Source organism: Thrips palmi, unplaced genomic scaffold (genome assembly GCF_012932325.1).
Source record: "Thrips palmi isolate BJ-2018 unplaced genomic scaffold, TpBJ-2018v1 HiC_scaffold_17, whole genome shotgun sequence".
NCBI lineage: Eukaryota > Metazoa > Arthropoda > Insecta > Thysanoptera > Thripidae > Thrips > Thrips palmi.
The window spans coordinates 3,174,439-3,198,875 of record NW_023144626.1 but is presented as its reverse complement, the minus strand read 5'-3'; the positions used below and the strand labels follow the sequence as shown (position 1 = coordinate 3,198,875).

The 24,437-nt window shown below is 59.9% G+C and overlaps 1 protein-coding gene across 1 annotated transcript in view; it reads right to left on the bottom strand.

Moving 5' to 3' along the window:
• Positions 1-24,437, bottom strand: part of LOC117643754 (spectrin beta chain) — a 35,677-nt gene that overhangs the window by 3,580 nt on the left and 7,660 nt on the right. Inside the window, 17 exon segments of the mRNA XM_034382829.1 lie at positions 140-262; positions 2,604-2,668; positions 2,746-2,855; positions 2,941-3,137; positions 3,253-3,337; positions 3,422-3,560; positions 3,647-3,891; positions 3,991-4,170; positions 4,268-4,462; positions 4,580-4,784; positions 4,871-7,190; positions 7,193-8,815; positions 8,818-9,412; positions 9,489-9,662; positions 9,753-9,883; positions 9,886-9,903; positions 11,073-11,223. Coding sequence (XP_034238720.1) covers positions 140-262; positions 2,604-2,668; positions 2,746-2,855; positions 2,941-3,137; positions 3,253-3,337; positions 3,422-3,560; positions 3,647-3,891; positions 3,991-4,170; positions 4,268-4,462; positions 4,580-4,784; positions 4,871-7,190; positions 7,193-8,815; positions 8,818-9,412; positions 9,489-9,662; positions 9,753-9,883; positions 9,886-9,903; positions 11,073-11,202 — 6,535 coding nt within the window. The 5' untranslated portion in view covers positions 11,203-11,223.

The window sequence follows — 24,437 nt, the reverse complement described above, 5'->3', positions numbered from 1 at the left end:
GATTAGATAATCTTTCTTTAAGTGCTGTGCTCTTTTTCAAGATGCACAATTAGGGAATTTGGACTGGACTGAACTACAAGATTACTGCAGAAAATCAGTGATTAGTTTGCAGTCAGACAGTTTTAAAGTATACCCTCACCGGTTGGTTGTGTTGATTGAACAGGAAGAGATTTAACCCTTTCCGGAGGATTTTGCCGCAGAGACGGTGCAGGTTCTGGCATCGTGCGACGCTTGTGCAAATTATCTTCAACATCCGTCACCACTAGATAAACATGCAAGTGATAGATATTTGAGCATGCAATATTCTTAACATCATGCAGCAATAATAAAATAAAAGAATCAGCTATCACTATTATTTAATTTGCACAGAATTGAAAATATGAAATAAACAATACACATTAATTAAGTGCAAGTGTCATGCCAGGTTGGTGTTAATCCCACTTACCTCAAAAAGAAAACTAACCAACTACAATCTGCCCATCACCCTAGGACAAAATCTACTGGTGCTAATCACACAACAGGCATTCGTTCTCAATGAACTGGTTAGCAGGGAGAGCGGCAGTTAACAGCAGCTACAAAAAATTTATGGAAACAAAACACCAGAGGTGTACCCACAGAAGGCAGAAGAGGAGTGTTTCACAGAGATTCACAAAATTGAGTAAAATACAGTGAATCCCACTATTAAGAAACTTGAGGAAATGGCGAGGAACCTTTGACAGTCATATCATGGCATTCATTGAAACAACAATGAACAGGAAAATAATATTGAACAAGCTATTTGAATGTAAGCAGGACTTTGCTGTGTGCAGGTTTCTTAAGAGTGGGTTTCAATGCGACACATGAACCAGCAAACAGACAGAAGTGACTATCACACACAGGAACTGTACTGTAGAAACTGCCAGAACTTTGACATGAGTGTGTAGAACCACAACCATTAGACGGAGAACCTGCAGTGAATGAATACATTTGAGTGCCACATACACATTGCCACTTGAATTAGTGGGTGAAAAGAATAACATCTCGACTCTACAAACAAAAAAGTTATTATAAGTTAATTATGACTCAATTGAATTCTTTTTGCTGTAACTATTAGAGAAGGAAAGATCAAATTCATAGTTCAGCTTGAAATTTAGCTACATTGAGTGTTTGTAGACTTGAAATATTTTCTTTTCAGACCAGATACACCAACTGTAAACACCAAATACCACAAATGTTAGGAACACAATTCACCAGTTAATTGAACGACACCTGAAAGCTATTTGCCATCAACTTTTGAAAGGTGACAAAACGTGAACAAACAAACCAAGGTCACTTCACAAAACACCAAAAACAAAGAACATTTTATAAAGGACAACAGAAAAGGACAAAAGAAGAGAAGTATGGCTACATGCTACAAGGCGCAAGAGAAAGACACAGAAATAGAGTGAAAGTTGTAAAGCTTGTGAATGTATAAATTTATGTAAAAATAAAGAGTTTTTATTCTAAATAAAAAGAGTGAGTTTAAATTACAATTTTAACAGCCATTTGTGTCTACAAAGACTGGTTATCAGAAAAATTTAAAACTATCTGAAGTAAAATATATTCTAAAAATAAAATGAACTACATATTGAGTCTTAAGTTTCTAGCTCTAATTTGTCTAAAACAGCTACATGTTGTTAAAAACATAAATTTTAACCAAAATTTTTGATGCTTGCTGATCACAAATATGTTCATAGTCAATTCAAGTCATACTGTAAAGGTAACTACGAATGTAGTTTAACAATAGACTTTATGGATACTGCATGAATTGCTTGAATATGTGACAGCAAGATAACAGTAAAGAAACCATAAAAAAAGTACTGAGCGAGTGAGCCTAGAAGCAGTGCCCGACTCACCTTCTCTAAGAGCTGAACGTTCCACTTGAGCAACCACAATTATGGCTGAAGATTTGCGAGAAGCTGTTTGTGTGATGTTGAGGATTCGTATGGAGGAGAGATAGGATTGAGGACAGAAAGAGAAAACACATTTCAAACAATGCCTCATGCATAATGCTGGAATGCCCTCAAATAATACGAGGTTATCGACCAGCATACACACATTTCTTAATTTGGAAGAACAAACATGACATGTGTGGGGCTGGGGCAAGGTTAGCATTATGTGGTACTACTAATATCTGGGGATTGGCCAGATATGTAAAAAACTGTGAGCACATAAAAGCTCAAAAGATGGGAAAATGGACATGGCACATGTTGATGAGAATAAGTGAAGCAGAAGAGAGACCATTCCAAAGCCAGGACACACAGATGTGTGGAGACAGCACTGAATCGAGTGAAAGCAACAGTGGTTTTGCACGCTGGTAAGGTGTCACACCCAAAGCAACCCATTGAGTTAACAATTTGACTAGATTATTAACTAGGAGATAAAATCTTTACATTAGTCAATGATTTACTTTTGTTAGGCATGATCTTTGTCCAAATGCTTAACCAGATAGCACTTAAAATTATTGCCCAGTCCAGATAGTCAAAACATTTGGTATCCACTTGCAGTTAATGAAGTGTTCTCATATGTGTCAAATCCATAAAAAAGAAATGCAAACAGGTTATCAAATAGAAAAGTTATCTTACCTTGTGCCTCCTGGTCACTAGCAGCCTGAACTGCTTCTGCTTGCGGTGAACCGGGACCATCGGGCCTGCAGGCAAAACATGGTGTCATCAACCTACTAGTACTCAGAATAGACAAATTTGCACTCAGAAAATTGAGGATTACCTATCTCCGGTTCCTTGCGGTGATGTAATAGGTTGCTGCTGAGCTGCCAACTCTTCTTGTCGTTTCCTTTCTTTTTCTTCTTCTCTCCTCTTAAACTCTTTTAATTCAAACTGCACAAAGGACAATTTCGAGATGAGTTACTAAATTTGGGCAAGGGCACATTAAACAGAGGAAAATGATATAGACTGAACTTACAGTTGTAAGCCTCTCCAGAGCACTGAATCTTTCCTCTTGGGCAGCAGCAGACTTTTCAAAGGCTTCATGTTTCTTGATGAGTGCTTCTACATCATCTATACTCATTCCAAGTTCACTAGCCATTAGATAAGGTTCTTGTGCTATAAGCCATCCCTCTGCGACTGCTGCATCTCGAGCGAACTGATAAACTTCCAAAACTGGAAAGAAAAGATACAATATACAATTTAATCATAAGGGGGAAAAAATAATTTTAAAACACTAAGATATTTATAAAAAATCATAATTGGCTGATCTAAAAGGATTTGAACTTACTAAGCTGGAGGTTTTCCCATCGCTCCTCCCAGCGTCGTAACAAGGAGTGTCTTTGATTGGTCAGTGAAAGAAGCTTTTCCTTAATCTAGAGGTGAAACAGGTTAAGATATGTTAACAGTGCAGCTAGACCAAAAAGAACAAAGAAATGTGACAAGAGAAAATAATTCACCTCATTTGATGCATAATGATTTCTCGAGAGAAGCTCTTTGCCTAAAGATATACAGGCAGTGAAATTTTCTTCTCGGGTATCTATTTCAGCTTTAAGACTTTGGTGGTTGTTCATTAGTAGCTCTACTCCACTAACATCCCTGTTAAAAGAGAAAGATTGGTTTGTCAGCAATGTCAATCATCACTTTCTTTGGAATGGTGGAGCTAAGAGAACATGGGCCTTTACCTGGGTTTTTCAGAAGTGTTCATTTGCCGTGCAACATCATCCATCCACAACATAAGTGTTCTAACATCAATAAAGAATTTGAACAAATCTCCAGTATCAGCCAACTTCTGTTTGCGACTGTCACACATATTCTGAAGATTACTCCAGGCGTTAACAACTTCTGCTTCTCTGTTTGTGATTTCCTTGGCCTTATCACCTGCATAGGATGTCTGCAAATTCTCAGACTCCTTCTGAATTTGAGAAACCTGAGGGCAGAACACAGAGGTAATTGCATGGAACAGTGCCTACGGTGCAAAGATGAACGGTTGAGAGTACCCTAGCAGAGTAAGGAGAGAGCACCATACCTGTGACTGTAAGGTCTGCAAATCTTGCATGAAGTTTTGATGCTTTCGCTGGAGTGCAGAAACTGAGCCAGCGTCGCGGCCCAATTCATCAGACATGGCGTGTTCCTTTTCTTGGATACGACCCAAGACATCCTTGCAGTCATGGAAGAACTTGTGAAGTTCACGAGATGCAACCAGCATCTGGAAAGCAATAACGATAATGGAAATTAAAAACTAATTCTAGAGAATAAAGTACATAAATTATGCTTAGTAATGAAAATGGCAATTTATTTTTTACCTGTGTTCGAGTTTCAATCATCTCAAGGAGATCTTGCCATGCTTCTAGAAGACCATCTTTCCATTGGGCAATTGTGGCACTGTCAGAGTGACTCGCTGCAATTAGTGAATCAGCAATGCTATTCACTTGATTGAATCGCTCTGAGCCAACAGCTTCAGTATCACGAGCAAATTCCTTGAACCTCTCCCAAAGGAGCTACAGCATTCAAAAAAACAACAAAAAAACAGACAGAATAAAATGATTAGACGAATTACAAAATAAATAAATATTAACAGATGATGAAACCATATGATGGAAGAACCATGTACTTACAGTGACATGGTCATAATCTTGACCAAGCTCATGTGAACCAGCCACTAATTCTCTCTGTTGAATCCATTGCTCCAGGTCATCTACTTCTCTGTTCAACATGAAGAGTTGTAGAGCTTCATCTAACTTGGCTCTTCGCTCACCCGCCAGGTCCTTCAGTCCAGCATACAGTTTGTCCACTTGAGATTGCTTCACAGCAATCTGGTCACTAAAACGAATTAAAAAAGGCATTAGTCCGGCAAAAGCAGAGTTTGATGGGTATTTTAAATGCTATAAAGATTTAGGCTGGTGTACCTGTCTGGATGCTGTTCACTGATAAGCTGCTTAGCGGTGTCTCCCAGCTGCCGAATGGTATTTGAATAGTCCTCCACTGCCTGTTCCAGGCCCTCGTGCTTCTTCATAAGGTTTTGCGCAGAAATTTCATCTTTGCCACGGTCTTCCACCATCATGTACAACTCCTGCTCACTCATCCACGACTCAGCTTCGCTGGCGTCGAAGAAGTACTGCTGCGCCTTCTCAGACTGCAGCAACTGGTTGCGCCTCTCATCGACAGCAGACTTGAGGCGGTCCCACTTGGACAGCAGGTCCTCGATGAGGTGCATGAACTGCGGCGCGTCCTCGTGGTCCTCGGAGATGAGCTTCCTGCCGTTGCTGCACACGGCGTGGATGCGCGGCTCGTGGTTGTCGATCTCGTTGCGCAGGGACTGGTTCTTCTTCTTGAGCATGTGCACGTTGAAGAGCGAGTTGCCGAAGTCGGTGGACGTGGCCTGGGGCATCTTCTCGGCGATCCACAGCTTCTCGTCCTCCACGTCGCGCCGGAACTGGAACGCCTCCTTCTTCTTCTCCAGCTGCCGCTGCCTCTCCAGCAGGGGCGCCTTGATCTGCTCGAAGCGCTGCTCCACGGCCTTCTTCTTCTCGGTGATCTGGTCCATCTTCTCCGGGACGGTGCGCTGCAGGAACTCGGCCTGCGACTCCAGCTCGGTCACCTGCTTGGCCTTGACGGCCATCTGCGTCTCGATCATCTGCTGCTTCTGCATGAGGATGTTGACGGAGGCCAGGTCGGTGCCGGTGTCCTCGCTCTCGATCTGCTTCTCGAGGTCCGTCATCCAGGAGTCGATGTCGTCGCAGGTCTGGTGCATGAGCGTCTCGCGGTTGGCGTCGAACAGGCGCTCGCCCTTCTCCTTGGTGGTGCGCTCCAGGTCGTCGAACTGCTGGCCCAGCTCCGAGGTCTTGGGGTCGATGAGCTCGGCCAGCTCGGGCTTCTCCCTCTTGAGCTCCTCGCCGGAGCGCTGCACCTCGTCCAGGCGATTCTTGTTGGACGCGATCTCGGCCTCGAAGGCCTGGTGGCGCGTCCACTTGCTGTGCACCGTCTTGGCGCTGCGGTACGTCTCGTCCTGCGCCGTGATGTTCTTCTCCTGCACCCACTGGCCCAGCTCCTCGCAGTCCTGCAGGAACTGGTGCAGCTGCAGCTGGTCCTTGAGCTTCTCCATCTGCTCCAGGGCGCGCTGCCGATTGGCCTCGCGGCGCTCCTCGATGTTCTGGGCCTTCTTGAGCACCTTGTCGGTGGCGAAGTGGCCCTCGTCGCTCAGCCTGCTGGCGAACTGCACCACGGAGTTGACCTTGTCGTCGTTGGCCTCCATGGTGGTGAGGAAGGCCTCGTGCCGCTTGATGAGGCTCTCGGCCTGCTCCAGGTTGGTGGGGGTCTCGTCCTTGCTCAGCACGTGCTCCTGCTGGCTCAGAAGCACCTCGGCCTGCTTGGCGTCGCGGTTGTACATCTGCAGGTTAAGCGACTGGCTCAGCAGTTGCTGCCTGTTCTCCCACATCTGGTGCAGCTCCTCCCAGCCGTCGCGCAGGGCCTTGAGGCGCTCGCGCAGGAACATGTACTGGTGGTCGTCCTGCGTGGACGGCTCGGCGGTCAGGCGCTCGCCGTACTCCATCATCTTGGTGTAGTCGTCGGTGTAGTTGTCGATCTCCTCGCGGATGCTCTGGTGCTGGCTCAGCAGCTTCTCAGCCTCGGCGAGCGACGCGGGGGTGTCCTCGGACGCCACGTCCTTCTGCGTCTTGGTGAGCCAGGCCTGGAAGTGGTCCAGGTCGCGCAGGAAGCGGTGCAAGTCGCCGGCGTCCTCCAGCTTCGAGTCGCGCTCCTTGAGCATCTGCGTGAGCTGCTCCCAGATGGTCTGGATCTGCTCGATCCGCTGGCGGATGACGGCCGCCTCCTCGGGGTGCTCGCCGCTGATGGCCTCGGCCTCGCGGTCCAGGGCGTCCAGCTTGGCCTGGATGGCGGCCAGGTCGCGCTCCATGCCGGACAGGCGGCGCTGCAGCGTCATGACGCCCGTCAGGTCCATCTCCAGGCTGTCGGTGGACTGCAGGATGCGCTTCTTGTCCTCGATCCAGCTGATGGTCTCGCGGCACTCGATGTGGAAAGTCTGCACGCCGTGCGCCGAGTTGAGCTCCTCGCGCTTGCCCTCCGCCTTCTCGCGCAGCTCGGCCCAGTCGTGGTTCAGCTGGTTCTGGCGCGCCAGGATCTGCTCCGAGTTGGGGTGCTCCACGTGCAGCAGCTGCCGCGCCAGCTGGTTCACCACGGCCACGCGCGACGCGTTGGCGTTCATCTCTTCTCGAAGCCGTCGTAGCGGTGCTTCATGATCTCCACGTCCTCGATGTCCTTGGCGGGCACCATGGTCTGCAGCATGCGGTCCTTCTCGCCGATCCATTGCTCCACGCCGTCCGACTCGCTCAGCAGCTTGTAGAGGGACAGCGCGTCGAGCAGGCGCTGCTTGCGCAGCTTGGCCAGCTCGATGAGCTCCTTGTATCGGTGGTCGATGCTGGCCAGGCGCTCCTGCACCTCGGCGGACTCGCGGTCGCGCTCGCCCAGCGTGCCGGCCTGCTGGTGCAGGGCCTCGATGGCCGTGGCGTAGTTCTTGAGCTCGTCCGCCACGTCCTTGTGCTTCTTGAGCAGCGACTGCACGTTGGCCTCGTCGCGGCCCACGTCCTCGCTCGACACCAGGCGCAGCACGTCCAGCATCCAGTGGTCCACGTCGTCGGCGTCCGCGAAGAAGCGGTGGAAGTCGACGGCCTCCTCGAGGCGGCGGCGGCGCAGCGCGGACGTGTCCAGCAGGTGGTGCCACATGCCCATGATCTCCTGCAGCCGCTCCTCGATGCGCTTCTTGCCGAAGTGCTCCTGACGCACCAGCTCCTCGCCCACGGACATGACGGACACGAGCTGCGGCTCGTGGCTCGAGATCTCCGTCTCCAGGGCCTTGTGCTTGGACAGCAGCAGGTGGATGGTGGTGAGGTCGTGGCCGATGTCGCCCGTGGACACGATCTGTTCCTTCTCCTTGATCCAGTTCTCCTCGTCGGCCATGTCCCAGTAGAACTGCCACAGCCGCTTGCTCTCTTCCAGGCGGGAGCGGCGCTCCACGGCCAGCTTCACCAGCTCGGAGTAGGCGTTCTCCAGCTGCGAGACGCGGTCCACCACGATGGTGGGGTCGCACGGCTTGTAGCCCTCCTCGCCGGTCATGCCCTCGTCCAGGAAGCGCTGCGACTGCTGCACCACGGCCTTGACGCGCTCGCCCAGCACGTTGATGTCGGCCTCAACCAGCGAGTGCTTCTGCAGCAGGTCCTCGACGCCCATCAGGTGCTTGCCGTAGTCGTCGGACAGCAGGGTCATCTTCATGTCCTCCATGGAGTCCAGGATGTACGTCATCTCCTGGAAGCTCTGCTGCAGCTGCAGCGACAGCTCGAGGCGCAGTCGGCGCGCGCGCAGCAGCTCCAGCAGGTAGCTCCAGAGGCGCAGCACGTTGTCCTTGCGCGCGTTGATGCGCGCCATGTCGTGGTAGTTCTCGGCCTCCAGCTCCTGGCTGACGGCCACCACGGCCTGCACGCGCTCCTCGTACGCCAGGATGTCCGTCTCGATGGCCTCGTGCTTCTTGGCGGCGGCCTCCACGGCGGCCAGGTCGAAGCCGAAGTTGTCCTGCGACACGAGGCGCTGGTTCTCGCTGAGCCACGTCTCCCTCATGCCGGCCTTGCGGTTGAACCGCGCCGCCAGCTGCTCCAGCTTCTCCTGCCGGATCAGCTCCTCGCGGAGCGCCAGCTCGCGCTCGTGCTCGGCCTTCTCCAGGCGCTCCCAGGCCTTGTTGATGTCGGAGATCATCTTGCCCTCGCGCGGCGTGTAGGGCTTCTGGTTGTTGGCGCGCATGCGCGACTGCAGCGTGAACAGCAGCACCTCCAGGTTGCCCTTTCCACGAACTTGGTGGGCTTCTCCACGGTGCGGTAGTTGCTGAACTGCGCCAGCTGCCGCTGCACGCCCTCCAGCGAGTTGGCGAACTTGCGCTCGCCCAGGGACGCGATCGTGTTCTCGATCCACATGAGCAGGTCGCTGGTCAGCTTCTCGTAGTCCTGGATGGTGCGGTCGTTCTCCAGCGCGATGCCCACCACCTTGCCGATACGCTTGCCCTGCACCGTCTCCTGCTTCATCTTGCTGAAGTAGTGGTAGTACGTCACCACGTACGTGATGATGGACTTCTCGTCGGGCTGGTCCACGAAGACGTCCTCCGCGTCCAGCAGCTTGGTGAGCCCCAGCTTGTCCTCGGCCACGTTGAAGGCGTTGTTGAGGTTGTACATGGCGTTCGACTTGGACAGCTTGTCGAACTGGATGAGGTCGGCGCGGTGCTTGTGGATGATGGCGTTGAAGGCCAGGCCGTCGCGCCACGAGGTGGTGAAGTTGCGCACGTTGACGTTGTGGTAGCCGGCGGTCTTCATCTGGCACCACAGCAGCAGGGCGTCCTTGGCGGACTTGGTCTCCTGGTTGTCGGTCTCTTCGATCGTGATGTCTTGGATCTGGAACAGGCACAGTCAGTCAACGCCCTGCACGACAAACGCACTCACCAAACACAGGGCATCCATTTCAACCAACCTGGAAGCGAAGAATGATGGTCCAAATAAGACCCAGGGACAGGCGGGGGTTGCCGTCCACGATGTCGTGGGACCCCATGTTCTCCAAATGCACTCTCTGCTCGCGCAGGAATTGGAGTGCTTTGTCTACGTTTTCTAGGCAGTGGATACGCATTTTGCCTTTGGTTGGCCGTGGCTGTGAGCGGAGAAAGAACGACACAATAAATACCCTGCATTTCACCAGACGGACAGCCACACACAAATCACCATCGAATCGATTACTCACTAATCTCTCTCCGGAGAGTACTTCTAGGAGTTTAAGGAGGTTCTTGCCGTCCCGCATGTCGATGTACAGGTCGCTGATACGCGAGTTGACTCGCACTAGATGGGAGTTGACCCATTTTTGGAACGTTTTTTCTGTACACTTTCTCGTTCGTCTGCAATCAAAGAGGAGGACAGGCAGTCAGATAATGGACCAACTCGGGCGATTGTCCAGCCAGGACGCGTTCTGGAGAGGAATACTCGAGCGTCATTGTGAAATCTGATTTATTTAAGGCATGCCGCGCCAAAGCACAGCAGAATATAAAAGTAGCAGAAATCAGTTTTCGGCAAGGTAGCTCATTGTGGATTCCCGAGTCGCCACAGCCGAGACACGGAACAGGCATTCCCCGACCCAGGCGACCTCTGCGTCGCGGACCGCGGCCGCGACAGACCTTTGAGGTGGCACACGACCCTCTCGTACAGCTCGGACGGGTAGTACATGTCGAGGCACACGGCGCCGAGGTCCCAGTCGTCGTCGTCGTCGCCGTCCTCGTCCGCGAAGCGCACCACGCGCCGCTCCCAGGCGCGCTCCACCTCGCTGTTCCGGCGCAGGGCCAGCACCGAGCCGACGGCCCGCTTCGCTTGCTTCGAGTCCTCGGGGACCACGACGGGCACCGCCACCTGCGGCCGCACCACGCGCACGGCGGGCACCACGTCCACGTCGACCACCACGTCCGGCACCAGGTCGGGCACCACCCGGGCGGGCCGCGCGCGCGCAGCTACCCACTGGCCGGGGTCCATGCCCCGGTCACGGCGCCCCCATCACCCCGCGGCGACGTGGACTAGGACGAGGCGCGGCGGCAACTAGATCGGGTCCACGCCTCTCTCCGCGCACGCAGCACCCCGTCAGTGGGTCGCCTCCCTCGTTAGCGCCCCGGGACGATCCCTGCAGGTGCTAATGCCCGTTCCCGCACCCGCCCCGCGCCACAAGGACCCCGCCGAGCTGGACATGCCGCTAGCTTCGATGGCGTGGCCGCCGGGGGACGCCAGGATGCCGAGGCGTGGCGGGAGGGGGCGAGCTGGAGGCATCGCCACGCCGGGCAGGGCAGGCCGGCGGACCGCACCGGACGCACCACGCCACGCCACGCCCACCAGTCCTAAACCCGCAGGACGGGGACTACTGTAAAGACGCGACTACCAACGACTTGACGACAACCGGGCAGCGGGATATGCACGCCCACGCCGGCAGCGCGGCGCTGGGAGTGGCGGGGAGGAGCGCCGAGCCCCGGGGGTCAACACCACACCACCTGTCGGGACAGACCCCAGACACACCGCCCCATCTCACCTGCTAGCGCCTTGATGCGCGATCGTTCGAAGAGTCGTGACGATGAGTTTCCGCCGTCGTACTCGTAGTCCTCGACGATCTCCGACTGGAGCGTCGGGTCCCACCGGACCAGGGATATGTCTGTCGTCATGGCGACGGCTTAGGGCAGAACCTGCAACAAGAGGATGAACGCCGTTAGAAACAGAACAGTCACTTGTAGCGAGGGGCCCGCTTTCCAGGCCAAGGTTCGCCTCGCGGTGGGCAGGGCGTGCTTTGAGGGCGCCCCGAGGGCTCTAAAGGGCGGCGGGGGCCCTTCGCGTCGCGTGCGGAGGGCTGCAAAGTGTCTTAAAGGCGCCGACAGGCCCTGCGCGGCCCGGCAAGGCCCAGCGACCCGAAAGGTCACGCCGCCATTCCCGTGGCTACCACCGCACAGCTCCAGCGGTCGGCCGGCACGGCTTAGTCCTCCGATCTCAGATCGGCCGCAAGGCATGCGTCCATTGAAATCCGTCCGGGTGAGACGTCGGACCAATTTTCGGCGATACAAAACGTACCGCCGATAAAAAGGTCATGCACAAGACCGCCACAACAGTGTGCCGCCGGGCGCTGCAGTGCCGCGTAGGATGACGTCATCCACATCTCCCGGTCGTGACGTCACCCACGCGTCGGCCCGTCGGCCCCGGCTAGCCCTGGCCTGTCACAAGGGGGGCCCGTCCAGGAACGCGCCGCGCCGAGCAGTCGCTCCGTCTCTCTCGCGACCCCACGGAACGCCCCACGAGTGCGAGAGAGACAGACCGCGATAGCGCCGGGCAGTGAATCACATCATTACTGCTCCGCCGGGCGGGCAAGCGCGGCAAGCGCTTCAAGCGCGGCGAGGCGGCCGACCAAGAGGCAGGACGCAAGAGCGGCCCGGTCGTTAAGCGCCGCCGTAAAGAGACGTACTCGGGCCACACGTGACGGGGCTGTCTTTGAATTGAGCAGGCAGTGCCAGGCACGGTGGCGTGATTGTCACCAAATTTGCGCCATCAGCGCAAAATCGTCGCATGGGCTGACTTTGGCCGGCCACGGCGTCCTATTCAGTCTGGTTAAGCGCACTCCCTCGAGGCCAACTTTTTGCAAGCCCTTGGTGTGCGATTAGCCCACTTGGTTTTGAAGAAGTTTGACGGCAAAGTTGGTTAAAACAGCGACAAACGTCGTCTGGAAATCGTGATCAGGGCCGACTTTGGGCGCTCCGGAGCGGCTCCAGGGGGCGGGGGCGTGGCGAGGGCGTACGGGGCCAGAGGGGCCCAGCAGCACAACACGCCCGCCGGCCCGCCAGCCTGGTGACAGCTGGTACCAGGGCCACAGCATGCTACAGCAGCGCGCGGAAAAACAGGAGCGCCAACAGTGGGGCACGCGGTGACGCCACCGCGCCGCAAATTAAACCGGACACCAGACTCATTCCGTCGCCCTGTCTCTCTCGCACTCACGGAGCTTACCGGGCAGGTGCGAGAGAGACGGAGCGACGAAGGGCTCCGGGGCGGGGCGCCCAGGGCTGCGGTTGGCACCGACTCGTCCACACTACACACCTGCCGATGAAACGTGTCAATGGAGGGGCGGGCGGAACAGGCTGAACCAGGCGGCACCGCGCCGCCGCGCCGCCGGGCCAGGATGCCAAGGTCGCAGCGCAGCGCGGCGCGCACGAGACCCGTAGAGATCCGCTGCCGCGGCCCGGCGACGGGGCGACCGCACCGCCAGACCCGAACGCACAGCACGCCGCGCCCACGGCGGCAGCGGCGGCCACCAAGAGCAGGCAACTAGGCAACGCACTTCTCGGCGTCGCTCGGCTCCAAGCCTCTCCGACCGAGTCTGACCGAGTCTCTGAAGAGGGGGGGGGGCGTCCGGCTCTGGCCCATCTCAACAAGACGCGGGCCATTGCAGCCCGAGTTCCCACGGGACCGAGTCGGGTACGCACGGTGCGGCGGGGCGTGGCAGGCCGTGGCAGGACTCCTTTCAAGGCTCTGGGCCCGCGAACTTGACCGCCATGTGCATCGCGCAGACCGCGCGCGGTGCCTTTCAGCCCGACGGGTAGGCAACCAGTGGGCACCGAAGCCACCTCGTTGCCTACCTCCTCGGCGCCCGCCAGCCCGACGGGTAGGCAACCAGCGGGCACCGGAGCCACCTCGTTGCCTACCTCGCAGGCGCCCCGCCCAGGCCAGCCCTGGTGCACTTTACTGCTGCATGCTTGCAGCGATGCGCTGCCCAGAGTCATTCATTCATTCATCCGTTCGCTCGGTGCCCCCCCCCTCCCCTCAACCTGCCCGGCGGAAGTGACGCAAGCGAGGCTGCCTGCGCTGCCCGTATACATCCGCGCATCACGCGCACACCACTGCCAAGTGCCCGGCCGCCCGGCCCATGGATGTCGCCTGCGCCATGATGGACGGGACGGGCGCGCCGGACGGACACTGCCGCAGACACCAACCGATGGCGGTTCAAACGGCAGCCAGTGCGTCGAGCCAGGCCGCGCGAGGGTGCTCGGGGCTCCAGGCCCTAGGACAGCGGTTCCCAACCTTGGGGTCGCGACCCCAAATGGGGTCGCGAAAAAATTTCGAGGGGTCGCACCGAGGTGGCTGGGGTCGCCTGGGGTCGCGGTGTTTTCCCGGCTGGCCCACACGCCGAGCACTGGCTGCTTAAATGCCGCAAAGTTGATCAAAACGGTCACAAATGTCTGTAAAAGATCGTGTTTTGGGCCGACTTTAAGCATCCACTGCGTCTGATCCGAGGCGGTAAATCGTCCTCCCTCAACGGGCAATTGGTCTTTGGACCTTCCTTTTGCATGCCTTTGTTACGGAGTGTGATTATCTGCCTTAGTTTGGAAGCAGTACTGCCGCAAATTTGGTCTAAACGGTCACAAATGTCTGTAAAAAAATCGTGTTTTGGGCCGACTTTAAGCATCCACTGCGTCTGATCCGAGGCGGTAAATCGTCCTACGTCAACGGGCAATTGGTCTTTAGACCTTACCTTAGCATGCCTTTGTTACGGAGTGCGATTATGTGCCTTAGTTTGGGAACAGTTTTGCCGCAAAGTTGATCAAAACGGTCACAAATGTCTGAAAAATCGTGTTTTGATCAACTTTGTGGCAAAACTGCTCCCAAACTAAGGCAGATAATCGCACTCCGTAACAAAGGCATGCAAAAGGAAGGTCCAAAGACCAATTGCCCGTTGAGGGAGGACGATTTACCGCCTCGGATCAGACGCAGTAGATGCTTAAAGTCGGCCCAAAACACGATTTTTTAAGACATTTGTGACCGTTTTGATCAACTTTGCGGCAATACTGCTCCCAAACTAAGGCAGATAATCGCACTCCATAACAAAGGCATGCTAAAGGAGGGGTCGCGTGGGGTCGCGAAATTTTTCCTGGGGGTCGCGGAAAGTTTTGGCTACAAATTTGGGGTTGCGAACCGCAAAAGGTTGGGAACCGCTGCCCTAGGACCTCCAGCGAGGCCAAGGCGGCCAAGGTGACGCCAGCACCGCGGCACGGCGCCACCGCCGCCGAGGCGCGCGGTTCAAATTCGCGCCGCGACTGTGGGAGCCCAAGACGAGCCGTCAACGAAATCAAGCCGCACTTCAGCCCGGCGCGAACAAGAGACGCCCCGACAGGCACACTGTCTAACCTGCAGGCCGGCCGGGCACCGTGACGGGCCGCCCGTGCAGCCCGAAGGCCTGAAGGCCCGAAGGAACAGAGGGACACTGTCACCTTTCCCCGACACAGAGACTCCCCTTTTCCCTCCCACCTGTGCCTTGCCTGCCAGCCAGCCTGCGCGCCTGGCCTGGGCGGGCCGCCACACCAACCCCCACACACACACACACTCACACACACACACACCGAGTCGTGCCGACCAGCACTCTGGCGGCCAAGACAGGGGTGGCGCGCCGCACTGCGCCGCACGCGAACCCAACCCCACACTGGCAAACGAAAGAAAGCGACGCGACGGGAAAAACGGCGCCGGCTCCATCGGCGCGCTTTCGGCTTCGGGCCGCCTTTATGCGCGGTACCCACGCCAGGTACCTTCCACGAAACCCGGTCGAGCCGCCGGTTGACTCCAGCGGGTGTGTTTCTAGTCGTTGTTGGTCTTTTCCTTTTCTTCTAGACAGGCATCCGGCCGGATGGCGCCGCACTATTGGACTACAACTGCCGCACACACACACACGCGCTGGCATGCACTCACACACACACACACACGGACTGCGGCTGCCGGAGTGCCCGCCCCGCCTAATCCTCGCCGCATAGCTCGCCTTGCCGCGGGGGTAAATTTAGACCGCAGGGCGCGCGGGTGCCGCCGCCACCGCCTCCACAGACGTGGTCGACTTGGAGGACGTCGACGAGACCATCGCGGCGGAATGGACCGCAAACGACGTGGCGTTCGGCGCGGGCAGCCTCGGGACAGTCATGCGAGGATGGACCACGGCCTCCGCTCGACTGTCACACAACAAGACTGGGGAGTCAAGTCTCCACGACCATGCACACACACTCAAACGGCCCGTGAAACACTTAACACCCGCACGGCTGCACGCCCCCCGGGCCTAAAAAAGGCCCTCGCTCCTGAATAGGACACGCACTTCCACCAGAAATACGAGGGGCGGGGTGGGGAGGGGCGCGCAGCGTGCGGGGCAAGCGCCCCAGCCCGGCTGCATCGACTAACAGGGCGCCGGTACACCGTAAGGAAAACGGGTCGTCGAAGTCCAGGGCGTTGTCGGCAGCACAGACTATTTTACAAGGAACGGTATCGGCTAAAAACCGACCAATGAACCAATGCGTGCAGTTTGTTTTGTTGGTTCAAAGTTCCCGCCGGCAGCGCGAGGAGGAAGGGCGAGGGAGCCGGGCTGCAGGACGGCGCGCTGCGGCCGGACGGACGACGGAGGAGAGGAGGGCAGTGGCCGCAAGCACTGGCACTTAGGCCCCACGCCGGCGACTGCGCCCGACTACGCCCCAAGACGCGCCGCCACGCCGCGCCCCCGGACGGACGGACAGACAGGCAGACAGACAGACAGGCGGGCAGCGGCATAGTGGCCGAGACGCGGCCGAACAAAGCTGCAGGCTGCAGGCCAGGGCGTCTGCGCAGTCTCAACACCGGCCGGCCGGCCGGTCCGGCAGTCAGCGGTTCCCTGCGATGCGTCTGGCCGGCCGGCCGAAGGCGTTGGAGCGGCAGGATGGGCGTAGCCTGGGCGTAGCCGCCACACTCACACACACGCACACACGGACGCAGACTCGGGCGACGACGCGTGCCAATAGCCATCACACGGCCGGCCGAATATCGCACTCGCGGCTCGCGGTGCACGCTAGCCAGTCGCGTACGTCCCCGCTGTGTTTCGTGTCTGTCCGCGCCTTCCGCTCGGCACTGACGGCATTCCACGCCACGCAGTCGCAGCACGCGGAGACGATCCACCGTAAAAAGACCAACCGCCGAGACGATGGTCATCGAGACAGCCAGCAGGCTGTCTCCTCTCTCAGTCGCCTGTGAGTGCGAGAGAGACAGACACAGCGACGAAGGCAGTGCTCGGAAGCAGCCGGCCAGCCAAAGACGACTTTGCCAAGTGCGCTCAGGCCGCTCAGACCGGCTCAGGTCCTTACAGTGTCCGCCAAACGCGCTTACCCACGAGGCGTACACACTTTGGCTGAGCGACGCGGGCCCGCACTGCAAGCTTGCGCTAGCGCACCACTCGTCGTGTGAGTGTGTGTTGTGCCGCGGGGCCGCGGGGCGGGGGAAGGGTGCGCGGAGTAAAAATGGAGATTAGATGATGTCATTCTTCAGAGCGGTCCGCGAGAGCGGAGTCTGCCAGAGCCCAGAGCACGGCAGCACAGCGAGCGCGGCAGCGCGGGCCCCACCAGGACCAGGCACAAGGCACGAGAAGTTCAAGGGGGCCGTGCGTAAGCCACCACGCCGCCCAGTGGGCCAACGGTCTTCTGGCCCACTGTGGGACGGCCCGGGGAGGAACACGGAGGCAATCCGGAGTAGCAGCGCCTCGCCCTCGTCGTCCTCCTCCGCCCGGCAATCGCATAATTGAGACCGGGCCAGTCCCTCCCTCCGTCTGTCCCTGCATCGCCTCCCCGAGAGGGGCGCACCCACAGCGCCACTAGACGCCGATACACTGCGGGGCGGGGAGGCCGAGGGGAGGGAGCGGCCAGCTGCAGCAGGCTCGATGGCCCATTCCGAAGACAACAAAACACTCCTCGGGGAGGCGAGGCTGGCGTGGCGATGAAACCGGTCAAACACGGCAGAAATACGGTCCGGCCGGCAGCGCAGGGGCGGATCCAGGGTCTCTCCAAGGACGGGGGGTAGAGCAGTGCTTTGCGCCTACTTTAAGGGAGCTGTGGTACCGATCTTCCAGGCGGTCTATCTAGTTGATGGAGGCGGGCCTACACCTCGGGGACACCACGCAATGCGACGCACGCGAGGCGTAGGGACTGCACCGCCACGCCGGTCGCCACCACCGTCTCGACGGTCTCGACCACGGCGGGGCGCGCCTTGGCCGTGGCCGGCCCTGGCCCTGCGGCATGATGGCACGGCGCGGCACGGCACGCGCTGCCGGCCCGTCGCCGCGGTGCCGTGGCGGTGCCGCAGTCCGCCGCGGCGTTGCCGGCTGGTGCGCCGCGCTGCGCCCGTCGTGCCGTGCCGCCGTGCCGCCGTGCCGCCGTGCCGCGCCCCGCGAAGACCACGGAGACCCGCCACGGACGTGAACACGGCGCCGCGGGGTAACGGGCTGGGGCTCGGGCCGACGTGACGCCAGTCACGCCGCGGCCGTGCCGTACAGAGAGGCCGGCACCGCACTGCACCGCACTGCACCGGCAGCCAAAATGGAAACACTGGACTCTGGCTGGACCTGAACCCGCCACCGCCGCCTCGCGCCTGAACTTCGAAAACGCCATCAGCCTCACGTCAGCCTGGCAGAGGCGTCTGTATCAAAGCCTCGGACCAGGGGCAGGGGCTGTCAGCGCACGGCGATATAAACCAGGGCGAGCTAAATTCAGGCTAATCTCTGGAATCGGTAATGTTGCGCGCCACCATTCATAGTTTATCGATCGCCCCCAGTAGTCCCCCCTCCTGAATATTTGGGCGCCGGCGCGGCGGGCCAGGTGGATTCGCGCCAAAGCGGCGCGGCGCGCGGCGGTCCCTGCAGCGTGACTCGGGGCGCGGCGGCACGACGGCGCGGCGCCCAGAAGGACGGCGTCGACGCCACGCGGTGGCCACGACGTCCACGTGCGCAACCAAGGTGGTGGCGTCCACGTCAGCCGCCGGGGGCGTCCACGCGCCGCACCAGGACGGCGCCGACGCCACGGCCGATCTTTCCATCGCGGACCTCCAATTAGCACGCACGCAGGGGGCGCCAGGCGGCACACCGGTCGAAAACGGCACCTGTGGCTGTCCTGTCCTTGCCGGACAATCGGCCAACGGGGCGGGGCGGGGCGCGGCGGGGCGCGGGGCTCGACCCCTGCAGCACCCTGCAGGGCACGGCATTCAACGCTGCGGAACCACTCCGGCGCGTCCGTGCAGGGCAGGCAGTGCAGGATCCAGGCGGCCGTCCCGACCGGACGCACGCAAAGCCCTCCCCCCTCGCGATGCAAACACGCGACCTACCCCAACAGACAGGCAGCCCCACACCGCAAGGCCCCCCAAGGCCCCCCAAGGCGCCACGCGAAGGGCGAAGAGCGCAGAGCCGCGCAGTGCGGGCAAGGAACCGCCAGCCGCCACAGCAAGCCGACAGAACCCTCGCTTTCGTTCGCCCACAACGCTTTAGGCACCAGCGAGCACAGTTTGGCAAAGTTGGTCAAAAAGAAAAATCGATAGACTGGATTGGTGTGCACCCAGTGTAGGTGCGGCGGCAGGCAGCCGCCATTGGGGTGGGGCAGGGCTGGTTACTACCGCGTTTCCTTGCAGGACTCGGCGCGCGTGCCGTTGCCAAGGCGAGCACGCTGATCCCGCGGCCGGCTCCGAGAGGGACGCCTCTCCCTCGCACTCACGGGGCGTCGCGTTCGGGTGCGAGAGAGACAGGCCGACGACGTGCTGGGGGTGGCGGCTGCTAGCGCTGCCTGCACTGCTAGCGTCGAGGGAGGCAGCCTCAGCGGGCGAGGCAAGACAAGGCGTGACAGCGAATCCCTTTTACCCCGTCAGAGGGCTTTCCCAGAGTACACACAACCACCCGCGTGCGCACCACACTGACGCTCGCACTCCAAAATGCAAATGTAAACCCCCGCACTGTTTTCATTCATTCACCTCTTGACAGGCAGCTGGAAAAGGGAACATCGGTGGTACAGCAAAGTTAAAGCGTTCCGGTGAGCCTGTCCGAGGGGGAGAGAAAAAGGCCCCCCACCCCGCGAACCAACCAACCTGCCCGGTCCACCCCCTCCCCTAATCCAAGCGGTGATCCCACGGCCGCGCGGCCCAACGGCCCCACACAGCATCGACATCATCATCATCATCATCAACGCTGTTGCTAGGCAAATATGCCATTCCGACACGGCAAACACGGGGGAGGGGTGGCGCTGCGGGCGCCGCGGGCACACGCGTGAGTCGCGCGCGCGCGTGTGTGTGTGTGTGTGTGTGACAGAGAGAGAAGCAACGAGGATGCAGCCGCGCGGCCAACGCGCTGTCATCAAGCCCCATTCAAAGCCAAAGCGAGCCGCGCGAACGCTGTTCAATCTAGCGACCCCGCGCCGCGCGCCAAATGCAGCCAGCCCATGCTCGCTCAGCAGCACAGCCGCTCTGCGCGCTCTCTCGCACCCCAACGGACCACCCCACGAGTGCGAGAGAGACGGCAGGCGGTGGAAGCCGCCCAGCGCTGCCACACCCCCCAAAGACCGCGATGCTCGCCTCGCGTGAAAACGGCGCTGGGCCAGCATGCCAGCCCCCCCCCCCTTTCCAGCGCACGGCCGTAATTACCCAGCGAGCAATGCAGGCAGTGCCGGGCAGTGCGTTCACCCGGCTGGCCATCACCATCACTGGCACGCAGGCCGGCGGGCGGAAGGGGGGAGGGGGGAGGGGGAAGGGGGACGACGACACCCACGCCAGCGACACGGCCCGGCTTGGAGAAGACGAACTTGTCACCCCACTTACCCCCACCCTCGAAAAATAAAATGCCCCGCTCAATACAAACCAGATCCCCCCCCCCTGTTTTCCTAGGGGGCACGCCGGGAATAACGCGCACGGCCGTGCGGCGGACACCTATAAATACACACGCCACTCCTCGTCACGAGTCACGCCGCGCCGTGCCGCGCCACGCCGCCGCGCGCGCTCCGCCGTCTGCGGCGAGGGTCGGCGCGGGGCGCGACCCCCAACCTGCCCCAACAACAGTCAGCCCCGCTGCCAGCCGCCAATCAAAGAGCACGCCGTCGATGGCCGGTCGCGGGGCGCCACGTGGTCGCCGTCGTGCTCCCCGGCGACCAGTCCTTCGCCGCCCTGTACCTGCGCGCCAAAGCCAGGCTCCTCGGCCGCTCATTGATTGATTCCCCCGGGCCTGCTCCGCGGCTCGGCGGCTCCGCGTCGGCGGGGCACGGCGCCGACCTGGCCGTCCGCGTCACACGCCGCGCCCCGCCTTCAGATAAGTCGCGCCGCCTTGCCGCCCGGCCGGTGGGGAAATGGGAAAAGCGGGGCGTGGCGGCCGGCCGGCGGGGCCACGACGCCGTCCTCACTCACTCACTCAGCCGGTGGGCCGCGCCGCGGGCCGCGCCCAGCCGCAAAGTACACTACACGCGACACGCCCGAAAAGCGGCCGGCCCGGCCGGGCCAGGCGGACTGCTGAAAGCGAGAGTCGCGGCTTCATTATGTCACGCACACCGGCAAACCTGGGGCCTGGTGCCCCGGGGCCGCCGCCATGTGAGCGCAGCGCGCAGCAGCCAGACGACGCGCCGCCAAAAGGACTCGAACCACAACATGGTGGCAGTAGATTCCTCGTCGGTACTGCAGGCGTAGTGAAGTATTTGAAGCGTGTTCTATGGAAATGTACGTGCCCAGAATGGCGTCCAGCTGACCCACTGCTGTCTTTTCTTCCTGCTTCGAGGCCTTCGGGGCCTTGGAGGTCCCCGAAGTCCACGCCACTCTATTTGCACAACCTTGGCCCACGGCGCGCCTGTTTGCGGGGCATGGCACTATTTACCAGCAACCGCTAGCAACCCCGCCCCGCCCCGCCTCGGCCGCGCTGGCACTGCCTGGCAGGCGGAAGGACTGCACTGCCGGGCCGGCGGATTCCAAACAGCGTCGCTCTGTCTCTGTCGCACCCGCGGCGCGTCCCGTGGGGGTGCGAGAGAGACGGGGCGCTGTCCGGCACCGGCCCCGCAGTGACTGGCCAGAGTTCGGCCGGATGGTCCCCTTTCCAGGCGAGGCCGCGGCCAAACGGATTTTCAATCAGCGGCGCCGTCCAGTGCGCTAATCTGCTAATCTCCTGTCCGATGGCCGGCGGATTCGCGGGGAGATAAATGGAGCGCCAGGTCGCCAGCACGGCAGAATGATTCAGAAAGAGGTTCTGCCTCACTCACTCCCACCCATTGGGGACGCCTTGTGAGTGCGAGAGAGACAGCAGCGAATCAGTCTGCAGAGGTGGAGTCGCCAAGCGGACGACGGGCAGCCCACTGCCCACTCCGGTCGGAAGTGAAGTGGAAGTGGTGCAGAGGGACTCGTGGCGTCACACCTTTCGAGTTGGAGACGGTGGAGGCACCCCTGGCCCTACGGCGACGCACAGAGCAGGGCGCCCGGGCAGAGGCGGGGCACCGGCCGCGTCCTGACGGCGAAGCCACACAGCGTCAGGCCGCCAGGCTCGGACGGCCGGCTCACGCCGCCGGACCCTGCCGCCAAGGACACGCGCCGTGGACGCGCCAGGACGCGTCAGGACGCCGAAGCGCCGCCCGCGGCACTTCCTCCACGCCACTGTAGAGAGGGGGGAGGGGGAGGGGGCCTTCAATGGGTCGACGAGCCAGCCAGCCTGCCGGGGACGTCCCGAAGAGCACGGACAGCATTCTTGTAGGATGGTTCTCATGCCGATAAAGTCCGAAGCCCGATTCGACTCTGACCCCCGCCCCCTTCTCCACGCCCCACTGGGAAAAAGTGGAGGGGGGAGGGGCGGTCGCACTGCAGTGGTGCAGTCACCCCGTAGCGTAGAGCAACACCAACCTCCGGCGGGAGTATCCTGGCTTCAGTGAGCGGCGAGGTTAATCCAAAGCGGCGACTGATGCACTTGCACTCTCACACATCACAGGGGGCCCCGCGGCCACGCCATGGCCACGCCCAGGGGGCCAGTTAGAGCACTTCACTCTCACACACACACTGACGCGGACGGACTGACACACCGCGGGGCGCGCCGACGACGCTCGTCTCCGCGGCGAGGGGCCGCTCTACCACGTTCGGCACCGCGAGCACCGCGCGACTGGCGGCCTGGCGGGCGGGGCGGGGGGAGGCGGCGCGAGGGCGAGCTGCCTGCCTGCCCGGCGGCCCCGCCGCACCCCGCCCCGCCCCGCCCCGCCCCGCCCCGGCCGGCCGAGCCGAGCGCACCAAGCCGAGCCACACGCCAGCGGGCCGGGCGTTCCGCTTGGCTCCACTCCCATCCCAGCCCCGCTCCCTGCCCCTTCCCCGCACCACCCACCGACGCCGCCACCCTGCAGGGCCTGGCCGGCCCGGCAGGGACTAGGGCCGCCGCGGCCACAGCCGCTGCAGCAACACCAGTTCCTTCCCGTCCGTAACGTGCCGGCCAGAGTTATGGCTTGTTGCGTCCCTAGGCCTCAGCGCACCGCGGCACCGCGGCCACCTCGTCAGAAAGACCATCGCGTCGTCGAGAGCGTCGTCGAGCTAGAGCGCCGTCCTCAACCCACCGAACTCTCCTACTTGCGGACGAGGGTCGGCCAACGTGGCCGCGACAATTTAAGCCCGAGCTTTCTTGCACACACTGCAATCTAAGCGTCTTTCATTGACAGTGGGACATTGGTGACTCATAGGCCCGATAATCTCGCTTTACGGCAGTGCCAAGGCCACGGCCCTTCTCAAAACAAATAAACAACAACGACCAGAATCCACCAAACGCGGCGGGATTTAAGTCATTTCGCCGGGCGGGAGAGTGGCGAGGCAAAAATAACAGAATCCAGGCCAGAGGCGCGAAGCGCGCCTGCACTGAACGTATATCCGTCCGCGCCTGTCCAGAGTAAGTTCGGAGGCATTGCTCCCCAGGGGGTAGGTAGGTTGGGAGGTGCGAGGGGCGGGGCGGGGCGGGGCGGGGCGCACCGCGCAGAGCCCTGGCGCTGCGGCAGAAGTACCCCAAAGCAGGCTAGACCACCCCGCCCCCACCTCGGACAAACATACCGGCGCTTGGAAGCAAGGCCCCGACCCCACCCACCGACAGCGGAAACAACTACGGTCCAACCCCTTCCAATGCAAGACCAACCCGGGCGTTCAAACCAACCAGGAAGGGAGTCCTGCTCAGGGACGGGGGCTTGAGGGCGGTCGGGAGGGGAAGGGCGGCTGCATGACCGCCGTGACCCCTGCAGAGCCCTCCCCCCCCCCCCTTTTGTGGGTACCCATGCAGCGCGTCACGGCTAGAATCACTCCATCAAAGAGGGGGCCGCCGCCACCGCGGCAGGTAGTCCTCGCCTCGGACGCGGTGTGCCGCTGCCTGTCACTCGAAACCGCACCCGCCACACCGCGGCCGTGCCATGCCACGCCGTGCGTTGTCTCTTCCGCCGTGCCGTGCCTACATGCATACACCACGTACCGCGGTGCCGGGGCTTGCGCGCGGCCCGCTACGCCCCGCCCGCCCCCGCCGGATACACACATTATCTCAAGGCCACGCGCGGTACGGTTCAGTACGGCAGAGCCGGGCAGAGCGCGCCGCAGTCCCCCTCCCGTCCAGCGAGAGCAAAAGGACCGCTTAAAAAACGTGAAAAAGAGAACCTATAACGACGGGGGAGTCCCGCCGCGAGAAGGCATCATGGCGGCGCGAAAGAAGGGGCAGGACGACGACGTGTCACTTTGTCGGCAGGAGTTCGGCGGCCGCGACCTTCGCTTCGCGGCTTCGCGCTCGCTGCTGCAACGCCGTGCCTTATCATCGGCCCGTTCAATCAAGCGTCCTCTCTCTCTCTCTCGCACTCGCGGGGCGTGCCGTCGAGGTGCGACAGAGACAGTTCGTCCTGCGGCGCCGCAGCGCTGCCACAGACAGCGGCAACGGGAGCGGCCTACACTGTCGTCTAGCGCACATTCACGCGACAACTTTCGGTGTACTCGCACCGGCCAGGCAATGACTTGACAGCCAGCCGACGTGACTTCACAGTTACGACCGACGAATCCGCCACACGATGTTCGTGGGAATGGGGACGATCTAGCGAAAAGTAACGAGACAGTAAGGACAGCGACACCCCTCACGTGTCAGGTGGCG